This window comes from Drosophila nasuta, unplaced genomic scaffold (genome assembly GCF_023558535.2).
Source record: "Drosophila nasuta strain 15112-1781.00 unplaced genomic scaffold, ASM2355853v1 ctg57_pilon, whole genome shotgun sequence".
Lineage (NCBI taxonomy): Eukaryota > Metazoa > Arthropoda > Insecta > Diptera > Drosophilidae > Drosophila > Drosophila nasuta.
Genome location: NW_026869603.1, coordinates 158,135 through 169,967, shown reverse-complemented (window position 1 = coordinate 169,967; position 11,833 = coordinate 158,135). Strand labels below are relative to the sequence as shown.

General features: G+C 53.1%; 1 protein-coding gene across 1 annotated transcript; it reads left to right on the top strand.

Moving 5' to 3' along the window:
• Window positions 1-9,346: 9,346 nt before the first annotated feature.
• Window positions 9,347-11,591, top strand: LOC132798011 (uncharacterized). Its single transcript, XM_060809741.1, has 4 exons — window positions 9,347-10,298; window positions 10,395-10,668; window positions 10,737-11,143; window positions 11,212-11,591. The coding sequence occupies exons 1-4, from the start codon at window positions 9,347-9,349 to the stop codon at window positions 11,589-11,591; spliced, it is 2,013 nt and encodes a 670-aa protein (XP_060665724.1).
• Window positions 11,592-11,833: the final 242 nt, after the last annotated feature.

Below are 11,833 nucleotides of genomic sequence, written 5' to 3'. Positions count from 1 at the left end.
TGACTCTTAGGAATTGAGGACGGAGTGCTTCACAGCGAGGAGACGGGCACAGCGGGCACGGGGCGCGAAACCACTCGCACATGGTTGACCGCCATAGAATAGCTCGTGCCACGTTGAAAAAGCCATTGCAAAAGCCAAAGCCGAGGCGTTCAAGGACCTGCTCGCAAGTGTTGACGAGAACCCATGGGGCCCGGCATATAAAATCGTCTACAAGAGGATTAAATCAGCAGGGAAGAAAATATATATGGAGCCCGATGTCATGGCGAACATCGTAGAGGAGCTGTTTCCCAAGCAAACATCCCTATGGCAGCCGGCGCATGTATCTCCTGGAGCACTTTTTCCTTGCATAACCCTGAGGAAATTCTACAAGCCGCTAGCAGGATAAAGCCCGGTAAGGCCCCTGACTTGACGGTATCCCAGGATAGTTGTAAAAGCCGTTGCAGTAGCCAAACCGGACATATTCAGCAGCACCTTCCAACAATGTCTCATGGAAGGGATATTCCCGAGCACATGGAAAGAGCAGAAACTTGTTCTTATTCCGAAAGGGAAGGGCGAAACATCCAACGCCAGTGGTTACCGCCCACTCTGCCTGCTGGATATTATAGGAAAGCTATTCGAGCGAATAATCTACAGTAGGATAGAAGCTTTACGGAGGGACCTAATGGACTGGCCCATCAACAGTATGGCTTCCGAAAGGAAGGAGCACTCTTGACGCATTGGCCAACGTCCGATATTGCACAAAATGCACTAGCGGGAGAAAGATGGCTAGGAGGAGCAAAGAAATACTGTGCTATCGTCACTTTAGACGTGAAGAACGCCTTTAACACAGCAAGATGGACCAGTATTCTTAGTGCCATGAGCTCCATGGGAATCCCAGATTACCTAAAGGGTATAATTGGCAGCTATTTTAGGGACCGAGTACTTTGGTACGAAACGACCGATTCCCCAAAAAGTACCAAGTCACCTCGGGAGTTCCGCAGGGTCGGTCCTTGGACCAATTCTGTGGAACATTATGTATAATGGTATCCTGACCATCAGTACACCTCGTGATACGCAGCTACACTGCTTTGCGGACGACGTGGCCATCACTGCCGTAGCCAAGACACTGGTAGAACTGCAATCTCTTTGCAATAATACCATTGTAGCAGCTACTGGCTGGTTACAGAATGTAGGGCTCGAAATTGCAGCACATAAGACCGAAGTGGTTCTACTAAGCAGCAGGAAAGGGGTTGAGAAGTTGCAAATATCTGTAAATGGTGTACAATTGGAGTCAGCGGAGGCATTGAAGTACTTGGGGGTCTTGGTCGACCATAGGCTGAGCTTCAAGGAACATGCAAAATATGCCAGCAGGAAGGCGGCTATGACAGCTACTGTGCTAGCTAGGTTAATGCCGAATGTCGGCGGCCCCAGAATGCCCGCAAGAAGGCTTATGGCCTCAGTGACGAGGGCGACACTGCTCTACGCCGCTCCAATATGGAGCTGCGTAACGGGAAAACCGTCCTATCTGAAGGAGATGCGGGCGGTCTATCGCACAGTAGCCCTACGCCTGATAATGGGCTTCCGTACCATCTCGGAGGACGCGGCACTGGTGCTGGCAGGGACGCCACCAGTTGACCTGGAGATCAGGGCACTTGCAGACATGCGGGCGGGAGCCAACTCGACCATAGTGTACGAGCATCTGTTAGTTGAGTGGCAGGGCAGATGGCGATCATCAACAAAAGGTCGATGGACAAACCTAATAGCATGGACCAACTGCAAACACAAGGAGCTGGATTATCACCTAACTCAGTTCCTTACTGACCATGGCTGCTTTCGGAGGTACCTAGCAAGGTTTCATCACGTAGATACCCCACAGTGCATTTACTGCGTGAATGAGGTGGAGTCAGCAGAGCACGTGCTTCTACACTGCTCACGCTTTACTGACGAGAGAGAACAATTGACGAGAATGATAGGATCTCCACTATCACCATCGGGATTATTAGCTGCGATGATGGCAGACGCTGTGACATGGCAGGCGTGCCACGATATCATCATCAATATAATGACACGAGTGCGAGCTGACGAGACGACCAACAGACCAGGCAGCGATAGCTGATCCTCGACGCCCGTGGGGTGGCGGGTTAAGAATACCATCTCAGCCGTCTCGGCTTGTCGTACAAGGCGACTAAACGAGTTCCCAGCGGGCGAGTATTCGCGCAATATGACGAAGGAATGCATAGAAGCATTACATTCCTGCTCACCGACGTAGTATCTTTATTGACAGTCCCGGTGAGCACGTACTGGACAGACGAGACCAAACGGAGGTTTTTAGTGCGTAAGAATCGCACATATCCATCTACAGGAGGTAGATGGAATCTTTTGAAGATTTTCCTGCCGGGGTGTAAATCAAAAAAAAAAAAAACACAACGCCGTGTGGTGGCGGATACGAGAATACCACCTCAGTCAACCACTGCTTGTCGTAAAAGGTGACTAAAGTGGTATCAAGGCCGAGCCCAGTACAGCCTTGATTAGGATACTGGAAACACCACCTCTGACTTGATGAGTTGGGCTGACAGTCACAGTATTCTAGTATCTGAGTAGACAGAGTGATATCTTGTCGAAACGACTACTAGGCTAATGCTCTGACTGCCCCCGTCCCGTTAAAATCGTGGCTGACCTCTAAGCACGCCTCAATGGTTCGTCCCCATTCAGTTGGGCGTACAGGCTCAGTTGAGACTACTCCTGACCTACGTGGATCTGGCTCTGAACATACGACCCCATGAAGGCGTATGTCAACCCTCGCATGGCCTCCCTGATACATAGACAACCATGAGATCATTAGACACGACTGCACTACGAACATTGATAACGACTTAGAGTTGGGACCCAATCACAACGATGTTTACAACAAGAGAAGGAAGGAAGGGAGGGAGGAGAGAGAAGGAGAGAATTGCATGAGTCTGCGGATCGACAGCGATCGGAAGGAGCGGCGAAGGTTGACCCGTTCGCAAGGAAGTCGAGGGTTTCCCACTCGCCGATAAGAGTGCCAGTAATTGCTGCGGTATCTGGGCCATCTGAACGAGCGTCTGAATCGGCTACAGTTATGGAAACACAGCAGGGCGAACAACGACCCCGCCAATGCAACTTAATCTTAAAGTTGCGCAAACGCAGAGGTCAAAATCAGTCCCACCATCGGACAACGCTACGAAGGAGGGCTCGTCGTCACTACGATCGGACCCGGTGAAACTTACGGTACTCGGGGAGAAAACTGGTCTCCTTAACGATATGCTCGAAGGTCGGAGATCTATTCACCAACCGATGAGGAATCTGATCGAGGAGATTACAAACCTGTATAAGGAGATTAAGGAGAATAGCCTAGGCACCTCCTCACCCATGCAGAAAGGCGAGTCACCTAGTGACAAACCATCCCGGAAGAGCAATGTTGGAAAGGAGTCGACAAAGAGCCCCGGAGGCGGAAAGGTGACAGCCCCGCTGACACAGCGGCAACAACGGAGTCCCACGCAAGGGAACCAATGATCCGGAATGGTAAACCTAGGAAGGAAAACAAGGCAAGGGAAGGTAGATGCACAGGCGGCGATAAGCAGCAGCGCGAGAGTTGGACGAAGGTGGAACCGAAGAAGAAGCGAGTTAGGCAGTCAAAGCCGGATGCGATTGTCATCCAAGGAGCGACGGGAGTGAGCTACGCGGATATCCTGCGATCGGTGAAGACAGAACCTCGACTCAAGGATCTAGCTCAACTAGTGAAGGGAATTAGGAAGACCGCGAAAGGCGAACTACTCTTCGAACTGGTGCGCGCTTCCGATCCTAACACGAAGGTCATGCAGGAGGCTGTGAGCACACTCTTAGGTGACAAGGCGGAAGTCCGGGTGCTGTCGGAAACCGTGTCGCTAGAGGTAAAAGACATTGATGAGCTGACGACAGAAGCAGAAATCCTGGAGGCTCTGGTCACCCAGTTTGGAGGTACGGACATCAGCCGATCCTCATTACAATCGCTTCGGCCGGCGTACGGAGGCACCCAAACAGCCACACTGAGGGTATCCGGCGGATTGGCGGGGAAGTTACTATCTGCAGGCAAAATCCGTATAGGCTGGGTCATCTGTCGCATTAGACAGAAGGTACAGCCTATTCGATGCTTCAGATGCATGGAGTTCGGCCATGTAGCAAGTAGATGCACATCCGAGACGGATTGCAAGGACCACTGCTTTAACTGTGGAGGAAGAGGGCACCAGGCCAGGAACTGCAAGGAGGATAAGGCCTGCATGCTGTGCACAAGGAAAGGAGAAAAGGATTGCAAGCACGCAACAAATAGCCCGCTTTGTCCGTTTTTAAGAAGGCTGTCGCCCAGTCACATAAATGATGCGCATATACCAATTAAATTTGAATCACTGCGCAGCGGCACAGGACCTGCTAGAACAGACTCTTAGGGATAGGAAAATCGATGTTGCCATTCTATGCGAACCCTACAGACAGAAATCCCCCAATACGTGGGTCGGGGACAGATGTGGTAAGGCAGCGGTGTGGAGTTGCGGGGGAAACCCGGCGATGATGTCAGAAGTCAAAAGCGGTAGCTTTTTGTTCGAGCCAGGATAGGCCCGATCTACTTCTATAGTTGCTATCTGCCTCCATCCATGGATCTACAAAGCTTCAGGGCGGCTACGGATGACGCGAGGGTCAAAGACGCCATGCCTCATTGCAGGGGACTTTAACGCTTGGGCCACGGAGTGGGGGAGCGCGAGGACCAACGACAAAGGTCAAGCTCTGCTGGAGGCGCTGGCGACCCTGGATGTAGTGCTGCTAAACTCTGGCAACCAGTACACGTTCAGTAGGGGTAGTATGGGATCCACCATCGATGTTACTTTCGTAAGTAGCAGCCTTTCACGCAGAGCATCCTGGAAGGTATGCGGTGATTACACGCATAGCGACCACTCTGCGATTATTACGGAGATTGGTGGAAACCTGCTACGGAGAAGCACCCCAGGAGACTCTCATATAATATGAGGTCCTTCGATAGCGAGGTCTTCAATTATATGATCAGAGGAGCAGAGCTGGATGGCACGGCGGAGGTTATGGCCAGCAAGGTAATGGCAAGGATAGCGAGTGCTTGCGATGCCTCAATGTCCAGGAGAGTGCAGGGAGGAAGTCGTCTTCCGCAAGTCCACTGGTGGAACGACGAGATAGCGGACGCAAGGAGAGAGTGCCTCCGAGCCAGGCGGAACTACCAGCGTGCTGCCCCTGGTTCCGCATACGAGTACCTGAGAGGAGTACACAACACAAAGAGATTCTAGCGAAACTTATCAAGGAAAGCAAGAGGGCGTCCTTCCAGCATCTGGTGAACGAGGCGGACAACGACCCGTGGGGCATGGCCTACAAGCTGACGATGAAGAGGCTGAAAGCGCTTAGGACTCCCAGTCCATCCTGCCCAACCCTCCTTGGCAGGATTGTGCGCGAACTATTCCCACTGCAGAGTAGAGTAGGAAGGCCAAATACGCTACTGCAAGGACATCGTATCAGCTTCCCGCAGTTACTCGGGAAGAGCTCCGGGATGTCGCTAGAGGCATCAAGGTGAACAAGTCGCCCGGCCCCGATGGTATCCCTGGTCTGGCCATCAAAGCCGCCCTGGAGAATTACCCGGAGGACCTGATGAGGCTGTACAATAGGTGCCTAGAGGAAGGAGTGTTCCCTGCCCGATGGAAAAGCAGTCGCTCGTGCTAATCCCGAAAGGGGAAACCTCCGGAGGAGCCTTCCTCGTACCGACCGATCTGTTTACTAGACACGGCGGGCAAAGCGCTAGAAACGCTAGTACGGGAGCGCCTGGAGGTCGCTATAAACCGTGCAGGGGCCTATCACCATGGCAGTTTGGGTTCCGGAAGGGTCGCTCTACGATTCAGGCTATCAGCCAAATTATGGACAAGGCGGAGAAGGCAATCGCGGGGAGCGCTGGCTCTGGGGCAGTAAGGAGTACTGCCTCATCACCGCACTGGATATAAGAAATGCCTTTAATTCTGCCACCTGGCATAGGATCTTGCACGCGTTGCAGCACTTCAATATCCCGAGCTACCTCACCCGGATAATTGCAAGTTACCTTAGCGACAGGAAGCTCGGGTACACGACCAGTACAGGCACTGAGAGCTACGAGGTCACTGGAGGCGTCCCCCAGGGATCAGTGCTCGGCCCCACCTTGTGGAACGCTATGTACGACGGAGTCCTCCGCCTAAGGATGCCGGACGGTGTGAATATTGTCGGATTTGCGGACGACATAGCGATCGTGACGGTCGCGAAGCACCTGACGGATATAGAGGCAAAGACGAATACTGCAGTCAAAGCAGTACGGGATTGGCTGGAAGAAGTAGGGCTCCGACTGGCGGAGCATAAAACCGAGGCCGTGTTAGTTACTTCAAGGAAAAAGGTGGAGTTTGTTAACATCGTAGTTGGGGATACAACGATACGCTCGCAGGCCACTATGACCTATCTCGGAGTCAAGGTGGACAACAGACTCAACTTTCGAGCACACCTCATGTACGCGGCGAGTAAGGCAGCAACCGCATCCACGGCCTTAGCCCGAATAATGCCGAACACAGGTGGCAGAAAGAAGGTTACTGCTCACGAACGTGGTCAGGTCCATCAGCCTTTACGCAGCCCCGATCTGGCTAAAGGGAACGGAGAGCGGCACCTTCCTGAGGCAGGTGAACTCGGTGCACAGGATCTGCGCGCTCAGAATGTGTTGCGCATTCCGGACGGTATCGGGAGAAGCTGCAATGGTCCTTGCGGGAACAGCGCCATTCGATCTACAGGCAGCAGAGCGCGCGAAGGCCAGGGATAGAGCCAGTATCATCCAGGAGTGGCAGGCAAGGTGGAACAGCGGCACGAAAGGTCGGTGGACACATCGCCTGGTACCGGACATTTCAAGGTGGTTAGACAGAGGTCACGGAGAGATGAACTTTACCTAACACAATTACTAAGTGGTCACGGGTGTTTCAAAGGATACCTGCACCGTTTCGGCCATGCATCAGATCCTTACTGCGCCCACTGCGAGCCGCAAGTGGTGGAGGATGCAGACCACGTCTTTCTGCACTGCGGACGCTTCGCAGGTGCTAGAGAAGAACTAGAAGCCCGCCTTGAGGGGCGTGTCGAGACGGAGTCCGTAGTCGAGCACATGATAAGCTCGAGGGAGAAATGGGTGGCGGTGAACACGATGGCAGTGGCTGTAATGAAGCAGCTAAGAAGAGAAGAGAGAGCACGAATCCCAGCCAACCCAGAAGAGGGCCGATAAAGGCCGAACCCTCCCCTGAAGTATTACCTCACGGCAGTTCCGGGGAGTGCGTTAAATGCGGGAGAAACAGGCGTTAGCCTGGTTAAAAAACACACACACACACACACACACAGTTGAATTTTCCGCAAGCCGGTCGCGTTTTGGAGACGCCCTTTCGATCGCTCGGGAAATCACCAAAATAAGTCGAAAACCTAAAAAAAGTGACTACGAGTGAGTTCGAGCTGCGCTCAATCCTTGTGTACTCACGGTCGGTCGGGGCACCTGCTGCTGGACGTCGGAGGCAGCCGTGTCACCAGGAGACGCATTGGCAGAATTGACGGCAGCGAGGGAAATTGTTGTTGGTTCCAGTACAATTGACCACAACTACTGGCAAACAATAACAATCGTACACCCACGATCAGCTGACGACGAGGGCTGTGCTATCATCAGCTGCTCAGCCAGACTGGGCGTTCTGGCGTTGCCAGTCGGCCAAACTGAAGCCCAGCGCAAAGCTTAAAAGCACAGCGCAAAGCTCAAAAAGTGCCAAAAATATCTGCATACTTTCAGGAGCTGATAATTAATATACGCAATAAGCTCCGCTGAAAGAGTGCAGCTGCAGTGGCGCAGTGCATAGAGGCGCGGACTCTTCAGCGATCCACGGTTCGAATCCACCAAGATCGGAAAAAGTCCATCACTTAATTTATTAAGTGGCCTGGCCGAAAAGAAAGGGTCGGCGATGCAGCGCACACCACCACCACCACCAGCAGCAGCAGTTAACAGGAGGCCTAAGTTCCCGTGTGGCAGCAGCATAGAAGAAAACGCATGCCATAACCAAACGGGCGACAACAGGAGCAGGAGCGAGGAACCAGCAAGCTCGTCGGCGGTCGCTGGGTCCGATCCCGACATGGTGGTCACACGCATCGTGCCTGTTGCTGGCCCAGCCAACGAGAAGCGGCGGTCAGTCAAAGACCTTCTGGAGCGGATGGGCGCAGAACTGGACGGCCTCTCGGAGCAGTTCGCCTCTCAGAGGCACATTAACGAGAAAATGAGGAGCAAGCTCATGAGGCTGATGAAGCTGCAACGAGCGGCAGCAGAGCAATTATGCCACGAGCCAGCGGAAGAGCATCCCGCCAACGCAGAAGTAGCACCAGCTCAGGCAGCTCCAAGCGAAATTAAGTTGGCGACAACCGGGAGCAAGGCAGCGGCCACACCCAAAAGACCGCGTGACATAGAGAGCGGGCCGAGGAAAACTCCTCCCCAAAGCGCAACAAAAATGTTCACAACCAGGTGCAAGGCGGCGAGTGGATAACCGTAGAGCCGAGGAGGAGCAGCAGCAGCAACATCACCACCACCGGTGCTAAGAAGAAGGCCAGCAAAATACGCCCGGACGCGCTGGTTGTGAGCGCGAAAGGTGAGATGAGCTACAGCGATGTGCTCTCTAGTCACGAGACGGCAGGACGGCAGACTCAAAAGACGTTTCAGACAGAGTAACAACTGCGCGCAGAACTGCCAAGGGCGATCTGCTGCTAGAACTTGGAGGAACAGGTCTGGACAACACAGACAAACTACGAGAGGAGATCGAGAAAGTGTTGGGAGACTGTGCAGAGGTGCGCACTCTGTCTCAACTCACGCAGCTGGTTGTCAGAGACCTGGACGAACTTGCAAGCAAAGAGGAGATTGTCAAAGCGATGGCGGAGCAAGTTGGCATGCCGGCAAATCTGTGCCAGGTAAAGAGCATAAGGCCTGCTTACGCCAACACTCAGGCGGCGACGGTCCTGGTGCCTCCAATCTGGGCCAAAAAAATTGGACAGCTGGGCAAGCTGAAAATCGGCTGGACGCGATGCAGAGTAGCCGAGCAGGAGCCGAGGACTCGGTGTTTTAAATGCTTGACTTTGGGCACATTGCGAGCAAGTGCCAAAGCACGGTGGATAGAGCAAACAACTGCTTCAAATGTGGCGAGCAAAACCATAAAGCGGCGTCATGCAACAGACCAGCGAGATGCTTTCTTTGCGTAACCAAAGGCATCAGTGAGGTCAACCACGCAGCGGGTAGCCGACTCTGCCCTTCGGCAAATGGGCGAAGTACAAAACACACACTATGAAGATTATGCAGCTGAACCTGAACCAGGACCTCCTACTGGAGTCGGTCAGGGAGAATGAGGTGGATGTATGCGTTCTTAGTGAACCCTTCAGACCTGGTTTTGGAGCTGATTGGAGGTGCGACCACACCGGCAAGGCGGCTATATGGGTTTGTGGCAGAAACCCACACCAGTTTGGCCACCAACAGGCTGACGGCGGCTTCGTCAGGGCGCTAGTGGGCAGTGTTTGGGTGTACAGCGTATACTTAGCCCCCAGCTTGCCAATTTCGGACTTTGCTAACACACTGGACAGATTAGCTGCGGACGTGAGAGACCACTCACCAGCATTCGTCGCAGGCGACTTCAACGCTTGGGCAGTCGATTGGGGAAGCATGGTCACCAACCAAAGAGGGCGATTGGTGGTCGAAGCCTTTGCTTCACTGGACCTAACTCTCCTCAATCAAGGCTCGAAATGGACATTTAGCAGGGCCGGTACCGGCTCAATTGTTGACTTAACATTTTGCAGCAGTTCGCTCGCTCATTTAGCGGAGTGGGGAGTCAGTGACTCCTATACAGGAGCGACCATATGGCCATTTTTGCAATATTGGAGCTCGGAGCCACAGGTGCATCTCTGCCGCACCTCGTTGGAGGAATTTCTCAGCCAGCAAGCTAAACATCGAGCGCTTTGCAAGCTCGCTGAGAGAGCTGGAGGTTTCAGGCAGCGCAGAGCAGATGGTCGAAACTGTCATGGAAAGGCTAGAGTCGGCTTGCGTAGGCTCCATGCCGAGTCGAGTAAACCCCTCGCTACGCCACACGCCAGTTTACTGGTGGAACGAGACCATTGCTGCTGCAAGACGTGTCTGCAACCACGCGAGGAGGCGCTATCAGAGAGCGCGGGGAAGACCCTCTTCCTATATTGGCAAACACTCTTTAGAGAGAGTCGCAAAACTCTCAAAAATGCGATCAAGGAGAGTAAAAACGGTGTTTCCTGGCCCTGTGTGACACACTGGATGACGACCCATGGAGCAAGGCATACCAGATCGTTATAAAGAGAATCGGGGCACGGAGATCGCCACCACCACCGGATGATCTGTTGCGTGGGATTGTTTCCCAGCGTGGAGGAAGACAACGCATGGCTGCCAGATGCATCCAACGATGGTCTGCCTCTGAAGTTGGTCACCAGCGAGGAGGTGTTAAAATGCGTTAGAAGCATGAAACAAACCGGGGCTCCAGGTCCGGATGGCATACCCGCAAGGGCACTAATGCTCGCCTGCTCCCTCCATCCAGAAGCTTTTTCAGCAATGCTGAATAAGTGCCTGGAAGAAGCTGTAGTCCCGGATAGGTGGAAAACTCAAAAGCTGGTCCTAATTCCGAAGCCCGGAAACCGCCTGGAAATTCATCCTCGTTTAGGCCTATCTGCCTCATCGACGTGGCGGGGAAACTGCTGGAGAAGGTGATCTGCACTCGCTTGGAGGAAGCTATATTGGTGAACGGAAACCTTTCCCCCAACCAATATGGATTCCGGAAGGCCAGGTCGACAGTAGATGCAATCGAGAAGGTAGTTGGCATTGCTTCCAATGCAATTGCTGGCACTCGCTGGAAAGGGGGCCAGAAGAAGTACTGTCTGATGGTGACACTGGACATCAGAAATGCCTTCAACTCGGCCCGGTGGAACTGCATCTTACGGGCGCTAGACGCATTCAAAGTCCCACGGCAGTTGTTGAAGATTATCAGGAGTTACTTCTCGTCGAGAGTACTCAAATATGATACCAGCGATCGAACAGAAGAGTACATCGTGACTGGAGGCGTTCCTCAGGGTCTGTGCTTGGCCCGCTTTTGTGGAACGCGATGTACGACGGAATCCTTCGACTGGACCTGCCGACAGGAGCAAACCTAATTGGTTTCGCCGACGACATTGCGCTACTTGTGGTCGCTAAGGAGCTGGAGGTCGCCGAATCAAATTGCAACAGAGCTATCGATTGCATTGGGACTTGGCTGCTCTCCGTTGGACTGGAGTTGGCTCCCCACAAAACGGAAGCAGTGCTGATCAGTAGCAGGAAGAAAGTTGAAACAGCGGTAGTCAAGGTCGGAGCCGCCCATATTACCTCCAAGCGTACACTTAAGTACCTGGGAGTGACGATCGACTCGAGGCTGAGTTTTCGGGAACACCTGCAGGAGGTTGGCCGCAAGGCTGCTGTCACCAACAGGGCGTTATCTCGCCTGATGCCCAACACCAGGGCCCCAAACAGTGTCGTCGAGCATTAATTTCGAGCGTGACAAAGTCCATAGCCCTATATGCTGCTCCTATCTGGGCAGACGCAATTATCAAAAGCTGAGCGCAATCAGAGTCATAAGCGGTTTCAGGACCGTTTCCGACGAGGCTGCATTATGTCATTGCCGGCATACCCCTTTGAGGAAATGGTCAGGGAGAGAGTAAGTGTCTTCCGGCAACTCCAGACTGGCTCCTTACCCAACGCCGAGAAAAGATCCATTAAACAAAGGGCACA